General features: G+C 57.3%; 1 protein-coding gene across 1 annotated transcript in view; it reads left to right on the top strand.

Annotated features, from left to right (window-relative positions):
- Positions 1-16,344, top strand: part of KCNC1 (potassium voltage-gated channel subfamily C member 1) — a 41,189-nt gene that overhangs the window by 21,432 nt on the left and 3,413 nt on the right. The window contains exon 2 of the mRNA XM_021685831.1: positions 9,125-10,058. Coding sequence (XP_021541506.1) covers positions 9,125-10,058 — 934 coding nt within the window. The remainder of the gene's footprint in view (positions 1-9,124; positions 10,059-16,344) is intronic.

Below are 16,344 nucleotides of genomic sequence, written 5' to 3'. Positions count from 1 at the left end.
TCGCAGGAGGCAGGGCCCCCTCAAGACCGGGAACCTGGCGTCTTATTACTGGAGTTAGGCTGGAACGCCAGGACCTCTGGCTGCCACCCCGCTCACTGTAGGACCTTGGGTGTCCTTTCCCACCAAGCCTCATTTGCTCTCAGCCCCACGGCAGGGGCTCACGTGGATAGCCATGAGGAGGTGGGCATGTGAAGTCACCACTACCCTGAGGAGAGTCCCTCACCGGCGGGAGACCAGAGAGCTGGGTCTTGGACATGGCTTTGCCTTGGTCTGTGGCCCCGGGAAACAGGCTCTGAAGGCCGTGCCGCTGGCTCTCACGAGGCTCTCATTTGCTCCCGCTCTGTTAGCAGGCAAGTGCTGGCAGGAGCAGAACACATTAGGGAAAAGACCCGAAATTGAACACGTTTCTCTCGTTAGCTTTTGCTGCTACTCCTTGCAACGACCCCGCCCAATAATTCAGGGGGGCAAATGCTGTGTTTAGATTTTTGTGGAAGGAAGCCTTGGCCCGACTCCTGGAATCTCAGTGTGCAAGGGAACTGGCAGTCTTGAGGTGTCTCCCTACCCCAGAATTCTGCCTTGGATTTGGGGAAACCCTAGACACCTGGCCTTTTCCTCCAGGACCTCCAGTAGCATCTGACTTCCCGGGCTGTGTTATTCTTACTGTTATAGTCCCCACTTGAGAAATGATGGGGCTGAGACTCCCAGAAGTCACTTGCCAGCTGCAGTCAGACAGCCAACGGCAGAGCTGGGACTCAAACTCAAAGTCTCTGAAGCCAAGCACAGACTCTTCTTCACCTTCTGCCATGCTGCCGGCTTCCCAGCCTCCAGGGTGTCCCAGGCTCATGAGCTTCATTATGCATTGAGCTGCCTGGCACTTGGGTCTCATCTGGCCCCACGGATCCCCAGTGCAAGGATGGGGCTGGAGGCATCAGAGCCACGGAGGGCCCAAGTTGAAGGTCAGTTTCTGGTCCCACCCACACCTGCGGAACCCGTCTCTGAGCATGGGGCCAAGGACTCTGCATTTGTGTCTCCCACTGAGTTACTCTCCCTCAGTGTGCTCCACCTCCATCCTCTCCATCACGCCGGCTTCAGTCCACTCCTGCCCCCTTCGTGCCCCACCAAATGCCTCCAGGGAGGAGGGCTTCTTACTTCCTGCTTCCCCACCGCCCTTCCAAGGGGTCTGGCTTTGGCCACCACCAAGTAAGTTCTCCTTGGTGCTTCATCCAGAGACTGCTCCTAGGGGCTTTCAGGGGACACTCCTCCCTGCGTCCTCCAGGACCAGGGCTGGCCCCGGTTGGGCAGACTGGTCCCAGTGCTGCTCAGCCAGGCCTGCGTGGGCGCGTGGACCCAGCCTCATTCATGCCGCATGGGTAGCTCTTGGAAGGGCAGTCGTACTGTGTTCATATGTGGGGACATGTCCACCTCAGTCCCTCAGGTGCCTCCCAACTCAGTGGTTCCTGCGTCACGACTGTAAGATTCTTCACTTTTCTACGTCTGAGATGCTCTGATCCTCAGCACTTTGTTGTGATGGAACCCATGAGGGCCAGAGGTGGAGGATTTGTGTGGGGACCAAAGTGGTGTGTTTGAACACCTCCTTCTTGTTTTCTGTATTATTTCATTTATCACCACTCCCGGGGGCGGGCAGGGAATGTCCTCTCACCCCCTCCTATCCAAGAGCGAAGGCTCAGAAAGGGGCAGTGTCTTGTCCAAGGTCACCAGCCAAGCAGGGCCTCAAACTGGGGTTGATCCTGACTTCAAGATCCTGTCATTTCTGTTCTGGCCACTTCCTCCTTTTGACCTGGGGTCTGGATGGCAGGCGGGGGGCCTGGGGAGCAGAGAGGCCTGGGAGGGCATCTCAAGCAAAGGCTCAGAGGCTGTGAAGACAAAAGCTCCAGGCTGCAGCCCAGTACTGATACCCTCATCTCGGCTCTACCTTGAGAGCTCCGAGACCTTGGGCAGATCTTTTCCCGTGCTGTGCCTCCATTTCTCCATTCCTGCCACAGGGGGCAGCTTTTAGGCCAGAAACCTTTGAGGGCCTCCTCTTCCCTGGAGTTCTGGGTTTCTAATGACCATGTTTTCGCAAATCTAAGGTCCCATCGTTCTAAGACATGACATGAGTTGACAAATAGCACAACTGGGGATGTGGTAAGATAGAGTATTTTAAGGATGTGTACATTTTATGACATATTTTCATTTCCAAAATGTGAAAAAAAAGTGTGCATCCTGGAAGGAAAGCAGCACGGGGACCTCTGCCACCTCAAAAGTCGCCAGCCTAGCTGTCAGGGTGGCCCGTTCTGTATACGGCCTAGGTCTAGGGTCATGAGGGGATTCAAGGAAGCATCTCTCTGGAAGGCTGGAGGCTTGGGCACTGCCTTTCTTGGCCTTGGTTCCCCCACTGCCCAGGCTGGGTCCCCGGACTGAGAGGGTTGATGTGGTGCAATGAGGGGATTCTGACCTGAACACGGCCCTGCCTGCCTGTGGCCTTTTCCCTACCCCTGCCTTTTCTTTTAGTCAGAGACAGTTCCAGAGAAAGGAGCACACCCCAGGCTAGTGTGTGAATGACCATCTCTGGCATGGAAAAGGCTCATGGCCCTGGGCTGGGTCTCACCTCAGAGAACACGTGTCCGGAGTGCCTAGCCAGACCCCGATTCCCCTAGGAGACGGCTCATGCATGTCCCAGCCCCGTACTATCCCATACCTGTCCTTACACACACCCGTACACATCACAGCCCATACATGTCCTTATCCACATACAAGCACACACACCACACCTCATGTGTGTCCTAATACACACACGCTTGTGCACGCACACACATACTTTTACCGCCTGTAGGAACCACACACACTACACACGGTGACCATTTACACAAGCCTTTCACACGTGCCTGGAGTCAGGCCACATAATCAGGTGACACATCTTCACCAAGTATACACCCACTCCGCATTTACACATCTCTCCCCCTCCCCCAGTATTCTCCCCCAAACACCGACTTGCCTAAACAGGTACCCACTCAGCCATGTTATGTTCTCTGCACAGACTCTCACACACTTCCACTCACACCCTCCGTGTAGCATCATGGGGAGCTCCCCCACCCCCTGCTCCCTGAGCTGGGTGCCAAGGGGAAAGGACTAGTGAAAAGGAACAGGGACAGGGACACAGATGCCAGGACGGACTGCCCAGGGCCCCACATTTATTGACGGACCAAAAAGGGACTAGACTCCAAAGAGCCCCCTCCCCAGTCGCCCCCTTGCAGCCCTCAGCCAGCCCAGCATGCTGCGGGCCTGCCCCGCCCAAGAAGTCCAGACGAGTGTAATTCAGTTTCCAAACTCAACTTGACCGACAATTTATTTAGGCCAGTTGGCCATCCCGCCTGCTCTGCCTCACTGACTCCACATGGATTAACTCAAACGCTGTATACCCCCGCTGGGCAGATTTAATTAGGCGACAAAACTGACCTGAAGCCTCAGGGGGCTCGGGGCCTGGACAGCAGCCAGGGCTCCCGTGATTGGCCGCACCGCCTGCAGCCTTGCCTGGTCTCGGAATCCTCGGAAGGGACCACGGCCGGCCCTCAGTGTACCAGTGATGAATCTGCGGCCCAGAGAAGGGAAGTGACTTGCCAAGGTCACACAGCACGTGAGCACCAGACCTGAATGGTGGTCTGTGCACCACATTACAACCATCGCCTTGTTCCTGGAACGCCAGACTGCAAGAACGCAGATCCCCACCGCAAACCCCTGAACAATTCTGAAAGGCAAGCACAATTTTCTACAGATGACTGTGGCATACATAATTTATAAATGGAAGTCATAGCACATACTGGTCATTTTAATAGATAGTAAATTGCTTTTCTGATTTATGGTTTCAGGGGTGGGGTTACCATAAAAATAACTTGGTGATTTATAAAACATCTTAAGTCAACAGATCTTTGGTAGGTTTGTCTGACTTTACAGCCAACAGCCTCACCACCTTGGTTACCATAGAAATGGGATGCCTCGTTCTGTTGCCATGGCTACCACTTTCTAGAACACAATTGGTGGGTCTTTCACAGTTTGTGATTTGGTTCTGGGGGAAAAAAAAAAGCCAGGACTACCAGCTTGGGTTTATGCTGCATTATCAGGCAATCTTGCCTGTGTTGTCTTGAAATTTCACTGGGTGGCCTCTGAGGTGACCAGGCTAGGGGACAACTGTCCCTGTCCCTGGGCTGCCAGGCAAAACTCCCTTTGTGCCCCTCTTCCTCCCCTGGCAAGCCAGCAGCCCAGGAGACACTGGCCTTACAGCAGCCTGGATCCTGGGTGTGGGGGGCAAAGCTGCCGCTGGGGTGGGCTAGGGAAAGGAGACAAGGCCTGGCTGGGGGTGGGGGGCAGGAAGTCAGGACGCTGGGGGCTGAGGGGCATACCCAGGGGCTGGAAATCCAGGCGCTGACACCGTCGCCGTGGGGAGGCAGGCTGAGGGCGTTGGGGAAGGCCAAGGAGGCAGAGGGGGGCGGGCTGGAGCTGCTCTCCTGTGGGAGAGGCAGACGCTGAGTCAGCCACACCTGCAGGGGTGAGGTGGGCAGAAGAGGGGCTAGCCGGTGGCCGTGCCTGGGTTCTGTTGTATCCGTAGTGAGTGTGCTATGTGGTGATGGCTGCCGTGTCATCCGCGAGCTCCGAGTGTGCGTGCACGAGGACTGCAGGGGTGTGGACCCGCGTGTGTGTGTTTCCATACAATCCATGGGCCCCTGTGTCATCTCTGGATGTGTGGTCAGGACCCTGGGCTGTAGTGTGTGGGGCTGCTCGTGCAGCATATGCGCTTAGGTAGGGGGTGTGTGCTCTGGGTAGTTGTGTGTGTCCGTGGTCTCTGGGTGACGGAGGATTGGGAGGCAGAGAGCTCACGTGGGCCCTACAGCCCCTCCAGCCCTGGGAGACGTGGCTTGGTTTAGTCCCTGACATCTCTGTACCTGGGTTTCCTTTTTGGCACAATAGGGTACGACCACTGTCTCACTAGGTCAGTGAGAGGCCTAAAGGTGCAGAGTGGGTCCTTAGCTTTGGTAGCTTCCTGCTCTCTCCTTCCTGTGCTCAGCTTCCCTGCGGATGGACCAAAGGTTGCTGGGACTCAGCTGGAGGTGAGCTCTTGCTTTGGCAGGCCTGCCGGTCTCTGGGCATAGGAGAATGTGGCAGTCTGAGCAAGCCAGGGGCTTCTGCCTCCACAGCCCTCCTAGGAGCCCTCCTCAGGGCCCGGATGTTGCCGGGGCCTGGCCTGTGACGGAGGACCAGGCCTACCGGCAGCAGAGGCAAGGCCAGCAGGTGCCCGGGGAGCTGAGGCTGGGCAGCGCACCTGGCTTCCTCTTTCCCTCGCCTCCTCCCGGGAAAGGAGTCCTAGTGCCTGGCTCTGGGCTGGGCTGCGGCTGCCACACCCCCAGCCCCACCCCCCGCCGCCAACACCCTGGGCACTGGGGCCCAGACAGGATGTTCCACTGATTGCTGAGAACCAATACTTTCTCCTACCCTAATTGTATAAGAGCTGCCCTCTTTCAGGGCCTCAGTTTTCCTTTCAGGACTGGCCTGTGAGAGGGGCAGGTGGGGTGAGAGCTCTGCCCTGTCGGGGCTGTTCCCATGAGCCTCCCCAAGAGCTAATGATCTGGCATTGGAGACAGGCTTGCTGCCTCCTTGGGGGTGAGTTTAGAGACTTCTTGGGGGGTCCCTTCATTTGCTGCCTCGTTAGGGCCTCAGCTCCAAGAGGAGCCTCACCTGGAGAAAGGGTCCCAGGAATTGGGATACTTAGTGGGGTCCTGAGGGATGAATGGGTTTTTCCAGAGGTACAAAGACACGGAGATGGGGGAGACGGGGGCGGGGGTCAGAAATGGTCGAGAGTTGCATGTGGCAAGAATGTTGGGTGCGGGTAGGGAGAGAGCTCTCGGAAGTCAGGGAGGCCAGGCACAGAGCGTCTCCTGTGTCTCTGTGGGCAGTGTGGTCAGGGGGCCTGGGCAGAGAGCTGGGACGCCAATGGATCACTCCCTCTGGTAGCTGTATGAAGACTGGACTGGCAGCTGAGACTCTAAGCCTGAAGCCTGCTAGCTTTGATGGCAGTGGTCCTATTGAGAGAGGGTCACGTCTGAGCAGAGGGGACAGAGAAGGATAGATGGGGGAGGGCTTAGGAGGGGGATGCCATGGCTGATGGGGCAATGAGGAGGGGAGGTGCCTCATGCCTCCTGCCATTGGCCAGGATGGGGAGCCCGGGGATGCATTCCTCTCTCCGCATTCCTCGGACACTCATGCTGTGCATGTTCTTCTCCTTTCTCACAAAGTCCAGAGCAGGGGCAGGACCTACCCTTTGGGATTTGGTGAATGCCAAGCCCTAAGACGGGGCCCTCCAGAGGAAACCTGGAGGCAAATACCCAGCATTTTGGAATGTTTTTAGCTCCAGGAGCTTTGGCCACTCTGGTGATGGAAGGAGCTCTGGAGCTGGATAAATGTGGGTCAGAGGTGGTGGCCTCTCGTGGTTGCTTCCACTTTGCTTTCCTGGTCCACTTCTGGGGTGACCCAGGTCCGCACTATCTGGACCCTTGGAGCGCTGTTTCTGGAGTTGTAAGACCTGGCTTAGTCCCTACCCTGCCCCACCTTGTCCAAACCCCACCTACTTCACAGGGCTGAGGGAGCTTCTCTTTTCAGTCCACTGCATTGGGCTTGTCTTTGCGTGTGTCCTTTACCCTCAGCGGGGCAGGGAGCTCCTCAAGGCTGAGGCTTTAGTCCGCTCTGCTGACCGTAACCTGGTGGCTGTAAAGAGTGGAAGGAAGAAAGGATGGATGGTTAGATGGATAGATGGATGGATGGATGGATGGATGGGCAGGCAGGCGGAAGGAAGAAAGGGAAGAAGGAAAGGAGGGAGGAAGGAGGGAAGGACAAGAGAAGAGGGAAGGGAGGAATGAATGCATGCATGATGGATGGGAAGGGGGAGGGAGGGAGAGAGGAACAAAGAAAGGAAGGAGTGGAGGGAGGGAGGAGGGGAGAAGGAGTAATGAATATGAGGATGAAAGGGAGGATGGGAGAGAGGGAGGATGGGAGGAAGGGAGAAAGGGAAGAAGGAGGGATCGATGAGTGATCAGTGGATGGAAGGAGGGATGCACAGAGATCATACTTGATAGTAGTCTAGGAGAAAATTTTTGAAAAGCGTACAGTGACTATGAGCATAGCATAATGCAGGGAGACTTGTTCCTGTTTGAGGGCCTCAGGCTTCCCATCTGTAGCATGTAGTGTCTTGGACCAGATAATATCTAAAGGCTTCTCTTACTCTGACATTCTAAAATGCTGTCTTTGTCTCTTCCCCTTTTCTCTCCCCTTCCTCCAACCCAGAATGTTCCTTGAAAGGTCCACATAGTTCTTGGTTTCTAGATCCATGCCAGGTTAGGTGCCAGGTCCCATGGCTATGGTCAACCCAGACAGGGCTGTTCTTGGACTCCAATGCTGTCCCCGCACCGACTACCACCACGAGGCGGGGGGGATGCATCTGTGCAGACTACAGAGTTGCTAGAAGCAGCACGGTTGCCTCTTGTGGATACAGGGCAGGGCCTTGGCCCTCCTCGAAGTTCTCCGTGGGGGCAGCTCTGGAGAACACAGGGGCCACCCATTCCTGACTGTAGTCTGGGGCTGCTTCCAGAAGATGGCCTTCCTCCGGACATTGTCTAGCACAGCCTGGGAGAAGGGGCCCCAGAGGCGGGGGAACTGTGGGAACATGCAAGCAGCGATGACCAACTGGACTCCTGGAGGAGAACTGACTGGCTGGGGTTCTTCTAGAGCTCTGGGGGACCCAGGCTGTAAGAAGAGGCCTTGCCTGGAACTTAGTCTAGCAGGACAGACAGCTGCTCACTTCTCTTTCCTCAGGTACCGAGGTCTGCTGGGGGCTAGAGAAGCCCAGGGTCATCAGATGGGGCAACCAAACCAAACCAAAGGAGCTCCTGAACCTTTCTCCAGGGGCTCAGGTGGTTCTGGACAGGCTGGGTCATCCTGGCCATTTCCTTCTTACTGATGGGGTCTGAGAGGAGGAGGCAGCCACATATGTTTGGAAAGCCCCAGCCCTCCAGCAACTCCTTCCTCCCTCCCACCCACTCCCCTACCCGGCAGGAGAGAAGCAGATCCTGTGGTCTTGGTGCTTTTGAGGAGCCCCAGTCCAATTCTCCTTCTGATGCTGAACCTGCAACACAGTATCACTGACAAATGAACATTTAGCCTCTATTTCAGTACCTCCAAGAATGGGGAACTCACCTCCAAGCTGGTGGTGGAGCTCCTAGGAGGACGGGGTGGGGGTTATAAAAGCTGTCTAAGGCCTTGGGGCAGTTATCTATCTTTTGCAGTTCTAAACTTGAGAGAACCCGAAAGAGGTTCTCAATGAGGTTCATCAATGAGGTTCATCAATGAGGTACACATTCCTGAAAAAGAGCATGAATGGACTGTGGTAGGAAGAGGAGGGCTGGGCCATGTGGCCACTGAGGGGCCAGATTCCACCATCGTTGCCCCTTCTCATTCCTTTGCCACCTTCAGCCTCAGCAGGCGAGGTCGCTTTTATTACTCAGAGTGGGCTAAGTGCTTTACTAAGTCACCCCCAAATCACAGCGACTTACCACATCAGTAGTTGATTTCCCACTCAGGTACTTAGTGGGTATCTTTCTTTTCAGGGACTGAGGCTACATCCTTGTGGGGGCCCTGCTGGCCCCCAGGGCGTCAGCATGTAACTGGCAGCTGGGGGAGGACAGAGGGCCTAGAAGATGGGGTAGAAAAGTTCTAAGCGCCAGGCCTGTCATTAGCACACACCCCTTTCATGTGCTGTCCACTGGCCATGAACTCAGTCACGTGACCCCACCTAACCCCAAGGAGGCCTGGCAGATGGAGTCGAGCTGTGCATCCAGGAGGAAAGGAAAGGCATTTGTGAAAATAAAGCAATCTCTGCCGCAACTTCTTACCTCCCTGAGCCTCCTAACTCGGTGCTCTGAGGAGGCAAAGGTGGCCCATCAGATTGGCCCATGTTGGAGGGGCTGCTGAGCAGGCATCTTCCCCTGGCCTGGCCTCCGACTGGACCCAACGCCAAGGTACCCCAGGTTGCTTTGCTCTGCATGGGAGGGCCTCCCTCTGACACTGTGTTTCTCCTCCACAGTATGTGGCCTTTGCCTCCCTCTTCTTCATCCTGGTCTCCATCACCACCTTCTGCCTGGAGACCCACGAGCGCTTCAACCCCATCGTGAACAAGACAGAGATCGAGAATGTTCGGAACGGCACGCAAGTGCGCTACTACCGGGAAGCAGAGACGGAGGCCTTCCTCACCTACATCGAGGGCGTCTGTGTGGTCTGGTTCACCTTCGAGTTCCTCATGCGTGTCGTCTTCTGCCCCAACAAGGTAGAGTTCATCAAGAACTCGCTCAACATCATTGACTTTGTGGCCATCCTCCCCTTCTACTTGGAGGTGGGCCTAAGCGGCCTGTCCTCTAAGGCCGCCAAGGACGTCCTGGGCTTCCTGCGCGTTGTCCGCTTCGTGCGCATCCTGCGCATCTTCAAGCTGACCCGCCACTTTGTGGGCCTGCGGGTTCTGGGCCACACTCTTCGCGCCAGCACCAATGAGTTCTTGCTGCTTATCATCTTCCTGGCCCTGGGCGTCCTGATCTTCGCCACCATGATCTACTATGCCGAGAGGATAGGGGCACAGCCCAATGATCCCAGCGCCAGTGAGCATACACACTTTAAGAACATCCCCATCGGCTTCTGGTGGGCCGTGGTCACCATGACGACGCTGGGCTACGGAGATATGTACCCGCAGACGTGGTCCGGCATGCTGGTGGGAGCACTCTGTGCGCTGGCGGGCGTGCTGACCATCGCCATGCCTGTGCCCGTCATCGTGAACAATTTTGGGATGTATTACTCCTTAGCCATGGCTAAGCAGAAACTACCAAAGAAAAAAAAGAAGCATATTCCACGGCCACCGCAGCTGGGATCTCCCAATTATTGTAAATCTGTCGTAAACTCTCCACACCACAGTACTCAGAGTGACACATGCCCGCTGGCCCAGGAAGAAATTTTAGAAATTAACAGAGCAGGTAGGAAACCTCTTAGAGGCATGTCGATCTGACCTTTCACCTCTGCCCCCCGTAGCGATGATTCCAGATTCAGTCAGACTGCTTCCTTAGTTCCGTGGGCAACCCGGGACCCCGCACTCAGTCTCAAGGTGTGGAGCCCGGGGGCCCAGGGAGATGCTGGGCAGCCAAATTCACAAGGCGAGAGCCTGCTGGAGGAACCTCACTGGTGGCCCTGGGTAAGGAGGTTGGCGCGCTGGTCTCGTGAGGTTTGGAAGAGACGACATGGCCCGCGAGGTTGCTGAGGACTCTCTTAGCAGGAGCCCAGGGGGCCGCTGCTCGGTGGGCAGGAGGCAAGCGTGAGTCTCTGACTCAGGCCACTGTCCCGGGGCCGGGGCAGGGCAGGGGTGGGTGTCATTCGGAAATGCCAGACAGCTTCCGATGTGGTCTTTCCTTGGCTCCCTTCAGGCTGTGCAGAGAGCACAGCTGGTGCCTGGGATCGGGCAGGAGCGTCCCTGCAAAGGCAGTAGCAAGGATTCTCAGTCCCAACAGAGCCTGTCTCCACAGCTGAGTAGAACTCCTGCTCTGATTCCGGCTGCCTAGCTCCGGGTGCGTCCTAGGAGACGCCCGTAGCCCTCCGTCACAAGCTTACTTACCCCATAGCATGCCGAACCAACTCATCTTCTACCACCACTCTCGAGTTTAGCATTTATCTTTAGGAACCTGTTGGAGCGACTCTAGCTTTCACGTTGTCTGTTTGGGTTGATGGTCGAGTGGGAGGTTCCGGTGGCCTTCTGATGGAAGTGGCTGGTGAACAAAGGACGAGAGGGGGCCACCACCCCGGGCAGCTTAGACGAAAGCACTACAGACGAGCAGCCGCCTCCCACCGAGGGTCCTCCCCATGTCCGGCAGTAGGGACTGCAGCAGCAATACGCGACATCCAGACCAGTGTGCAGCAACATTCCCGTGAATTCAGTGGGGGGCCGGGGGGGAGGGGGGGCCACGAAACAATACTAGTCACTGTGGGATATATTCTCATATTCCATGGCTAGTGGTTTGTTATGGGACTATCTCAGTTTTATGAGAACCTGCACATAGCACATAAAGTTGATCACGGGGCTCTGGTCCGAAGATATAAAGCCCATAGTCTACCTCTACCCATGGAATACCATCGACTTATTCTGTGGACACAGGGATTTCAAGGAAATGAATGACCCAGAGAAGAATGGCAACACTGAGCTAAGAGGTGCTGGGGTGAGGGAGGCTGAGTGAGTGACAGGTAGCATTTAGTCTATGGAGGACGTCCCCGTGCCCAGGTCAGCCCTGGATGAGCAAGTTTCCCTCGGTTTGGGTGGCCTCACCCAGCAGGTGAGTGATTCTTTCCTGTTGATGCGCCCACCGCCCCGTCCTGCTCCCGATCTGGCTTCATTCCACACCAGTGCTGCCTAGCACAGTACCCCCGAGACCCACTTCTCTGCCCGTGGGAGCTCACCTGCCCCTTCATCTGGTCCCATACCCCTCCCCACTTCCTGGATTCCTGGAGGCACTCAAGAAGAGTGTGGTTAGTGTCCCGGGCTGGGTCAGGGGGTGGGCAAGGGTCTCCGAGGCTGGAACAGGGGGCCTGAAGTAGGGCTGGGCCCCTTGGCCAAGACATGGCTCCTGTTCAGCAGGGGAAGCACACGCCAGTGGAAAGCTCCCGCCCCACCTCTCTGCTTTGGATTAGGTGGACGTTTGACCTCAGGAGCCACCATCATGGCACGGAAAGTTCCTGGGGCTCTGGGGAGGGTCTGGGCTGGCCTAGCCCCCACCATCACTCCAGGTCCCAGCAGGAAGAGCTCAAAGCTGGGTGACATCACCATGGCGCAACTTGGTCCTTCTGTTACATCCTCTCCCAACAGTGGATCTATCAGGATCAGTGCCCTGAGCTTGGGTGCCCAGGCCGGCCTACCAAGGATCCCCAGTTCACTCCAGTCAGGCGCAGATTCCTCTGTACTCCTAGAAAATGCCAGTATTCTCCATGTGCTGAGGGCACACACATGCACACACGTGCAAGCGTGCACGCAGGCGCACACACACACACGCACACACACACACATGCACACGCCTGTGCGCACGTATGACAAGTACAGACGTGTGTGTTCTGACGTGCACACCAGCTGGTCCCAGACACACAGCCCTCTTCCCGTGCTGCAGCAGACCTGCGAAGCCCTTTCACTTCCTGGTGGAGGCCCTGGGCCCCCCAGCCATGGCAGCCCTGCTCCCAGGAGCCTCCTGGCCCCTGGCCCCAGATCTCAGGGACCCAGAGAGCTCTGAGCTCGGGCAGTCTCTGGCTGAGGTGGGATTTGGGGGCCTCCCAAGCATGCCCTCAGGAGCCCAGATGCCCAGACCTTCCTGCCTTTCTCTCCCCAACCCCACACTCTGCCCTCCCTCCCTTCCCAAATACTTGCCCTGGAGGTGCTGTCCTGCCATCCAGACCTGTCCACCTTGGCTCCCAGACCCCTCTGAGCCTCCTCTCTCACCAGAACACTTCTCCTTCCAAAAGCTGGTGTGTGAGACCCAGATGATCTATCACCAAGGGGTGTGGTCCTTAAGGGACCTCCATTTCTGCATTACGGAGTCCCTTCCCATTTGCTTCCTTCTCTGCTTGCAGCCACATACCTAGATGGGTATGGGGGTGTCTGTGATTGAGTGGGGGGGGGAAGCCAGAGGTGAGGAAGGCAAATGTGTGTGGAGATCTGACCCTACGAGAATTGGGAGAGGTAAGACACAGCCCCCAAGGCCTTTCCAGCCTTGCTCCACCCCCAAGGACAGTCAGGTGGCCTCAACAAAATCTGGGTTTTCCAATTCCACTTTTAGAATCTGGTTTAAGGCTAGATGTAGCCTGCTAGGCTCTGGGGTATCCCCTACCCCTCACCCCTCAGGGCCAGACCCCCAGGACTCAAACAAGGCCTCCCAGTCGTATCAGCAACACTGTCCCTCACCTCCACCTCTTGGTCTGTCCTGAAGCCTCAGGTCTGTGTGTCTGTGAGGGATGATCTGGTCTCCTCCTCTGTATGGCTGGCATGGCCTCCATGGTTGGGGGATTTGTCCTGTGGGGGTTGCAGAGCCTCCTAGGGGGATGCCGGGAGGGCACCCCACAGTCAGGGGCTGCCTGGGGCTGATGGCCCAGGAGAAGCTGCTTATCTCCCAGAAAGGGTCTCCCTCCCCCATCTAGAGTGGGGGCCCTAGACCACCTGCTCTGGACAGCTAGGACTGCTCCCTCTGTCCTGCCATGTCCATCCACGTGTGTGTCTTGTCCATCTCTGCTCCTGTGATATGGGTTGGTCCTCTGTGGCTGCGTCCAGGGCTGTGGGGTCCCACCATAGGTGAGCAGGGTGCTGGCACGGGGGAGGGTTGGGGGCCAGACCCACTTTTTGCCCACTGGCATGGAGTGCAGCCGTGAAGTCCCAGGGAAAGTGCTATCTGGGCTCCCCAGGAGCCACCCCTGCAGCCTCTGGGTCGTCTCTGAAGGGAGATTCTCCCCTGAGCAGCTGAGTGTGCAGCGCCCCCCACCCTGGCCTTCCACCTTCCCCGGCCGGGCCGCAGTGGCTGCTGGGAATGGAGGTAGTCCGCGGGGCAGGGAGGGTGCCAGGAGCGGGCAGAGGGGACAGACGGGGTGTGGGTAGGGGCCCTCGACACGGGCTGACTGAGTTGTTCGGGATAGAGGGCCAGGGTGGGCAGCGGGGGTCCGGAGTGGGGTCCTCGAGGCCCCCGGGGAAGCGAACCCGCTCTGAGGGCCAGGCATGGGTGTTCTTTTCTGTGTTGTTCACATTTTCTCTCTTTTTCTCTCTCTCCACTAATCATGTCTCTCTCTCTCTCCTCGTTTTGTTGCATGACTTGTGCCAGTTCTCGTGATTATACTCTGCTCGTGTCTCTCACAGACCGTCCCCCCTTAGCCTGGGACTTTTTCCCTGAGCCCCCGCTGGGCAGACCCCTTGGGGCTAAACCCAAGGAAATGCCCAGCCCCCCCCCCCCCCCCCCCCGGCGGCCCCCCCCCCCCCCCCCCCCGGTGCCCGCTGCTGGTGTGAACAGTAAGTACGTCGGCGCTGCCCAGAGAGCAGGGCAGAAAAGCCAGCTGTGCTGGCCGAGGGCCCAGACACCGGGTTCTCCTTGCTCCAAAGTTTAAAAAAAAATGACCCTCTTGTGGATGCTCATCTATCTCAGCCCATTTCAAAGCCTGGAAACCATCTCTGTGAGACGCTGCCCATGCTGCCATTTCATCATTGCAGGCCGGCGGGGCGAGTGGGGGCCCAGGGGCCGGCGGGGCTCACAGCCTTCTGGGAAGCAGGTGGGAACCAAGGCTCCCGGGGGGAGGACAGGGTGGGGGCAGGAGGGCAGGGAGGCTTGGGTGCGCTGGCACCTCTGGCCTCTTTCACGGGTCCCCCAGGTTTACAGAGTTGGCCCCTCCTTGGTTTCTCTCTCTTCCAGCCACCCCAATGCTCCCAGTTTCTGAGAGCACCCCAAACCGCAGATAAGCCACCTGCCTAGGGAGGCTGGCTCCTTCACAGAACAAGACCTGAACACACCCACCCAGTCATAGCTTCCCCTCAAAGGTCACCGTGGTTGAGAGGAGCAGCATGCCCCAGGGGTGTCCTGGAGTCTTTCCAGGGAAAGGTGTCCAGCTCACACCCACCTTGGGACACCTGATGGCTGCCCCTGCCCCCAGCCCCTGTAGGGAAAACCAGCCCAACTTGGTGCCCTTTAAAGGCCCAGGGAGCTCGATTCTCCAGGGGCAGGGCACTGAGGGGCAGAGCCGGTGGGCAGGGGCTCAGCACTCAGCACTCAGAGCCAAAGGAGGGGTGTCAGCTTCTACCACCCACCTTTGACCCACCCCCAGAACTACCGGCTGTAGATACCTCCACCGACAGACAGACTATGGCCGACAGAGAGACGGCAAACCCTGGCTCCCCTCCCAGACCGAGAGGCTGCTGGGTACGACTCGCTGTTTTCCCCTTGAGGACAATTTGTGCAGGGTACTAGGAGCCCCAGCTCCGCATCCTCATCCACTCTCACCTCCCCGATACTCCTTCCCTTCTCTCTCTCCGCTGCCTTCCTCCCTCAGCCCCTCCCCTGGAAGGGAAGACAGGGGCCAGCCAGAATGGGAGGCAGGCCGGGGCTTGTCTGTGCGCACACGTGTGTGCCCACAGACACGCCCCAAGTGCTCGGCAGCTCCCAGGCCCCAGAGAGGCCCCAGGCACGTGGTGTCGGAGTTACCTTGGTAACTGGCCTTTCTGGTTCAGAATAAATCGGGGAGTGAAGCCCCTGGGATTTGTCAAGAAACGCACTGTACGTGAAATGCTTTGCCATCTTGTACGACAGACTTTTTTTTTAAGTTCCAAAATTATGATGGGATTTTTTTTTGGATTTGCTTTACGAATAAACCTGATTGGTCCATTTCTCTTTTGACTGACTGCCTCTTTGTAGTGACATGATGTGTACACGGGCCGTGATCCCACCCACGGGCACGCTGAGTGTGTGCACGTGGAGAAGGATCACTCGTGCGTGTAGTTACATGATGTGAACAGGGTCATGGAGGAGGGTCCCCTCTTTAGTCTTTCAGAGAGCCCCCCCTCGTGTTCACACCCATGTTGGTGTTGCTTTCCCTTGAGGCTCTCCCTGCAGATGAAGTCTTTGAGGAAGCCCCCCGGGGGCCCACCGTGAGGACTGAGTTGCTCCACCCTGGCCTGGAATATTCTGCCTTGAGGGCAGAGAGCAGGGGGCAGGCTCCGTCCCCAAGAGTGTTGGGCGGGAGCTGAGGTCGGACAGAGCTACCTCTGCCAGCTCCAGAGGCTTGCACACCTCTGCTCCTGGACCTGGGAGAGGGAGAGCTCCTTGCTCTGGCCACGCTTTGCCCCCCGCCAGATGTGTCCTCAAACCTCTTCCCAGGTTCCTTCTCAGGCTGTCACAGACGCCAAGACTCTTTACCTGCCCGAGTCCATCCGCCGCCGTTGTCTTTACACGTCCATTTGCTCTGCTTTGCCGGGACGCTGCTGTGAGGAGGCAGAGGAATGGGAGGCCCTCCCAAATCATGGCCCGCTGTCACTGCCTCCTGCATACATCCCTGCTGTGCCTCCGCCAGCTGACCAGGCCCGCTGCGGGCAGAACGGGACGGCTGACACTCGCGTGACTGGTCAGCGCTGGCTGAGTGACTAGCTTAAGTCTGCGTGGGGGATGGAGCAGATTGAACGGTTGAATTGGGTCTGTGTGGGGACAGAGGAGACCGCGTGACCAGGCCTGGTCTGTGTGGGGGCAGGGCATACAGAGTGACCAG

This window comes from Neomonachus schauinslandi, chromosome 11 (genome assembly GCF_002201575.2).
Source record: "Neomonachus schauinslandi chromosome 11, ASM220157v2, whole genome shotgun sequence".
NCBI lineage: Eukaryota > Metazoa > Chordata > Mammalia > Carnivora > Phocidae > Neomonachus > Neomonachus schauinslandi.
The sequence above is the reverse complement of the archived record's forward strand: the minus strand, read 5'-3'. Positions and strand labels throughout refer to the sequence as shown.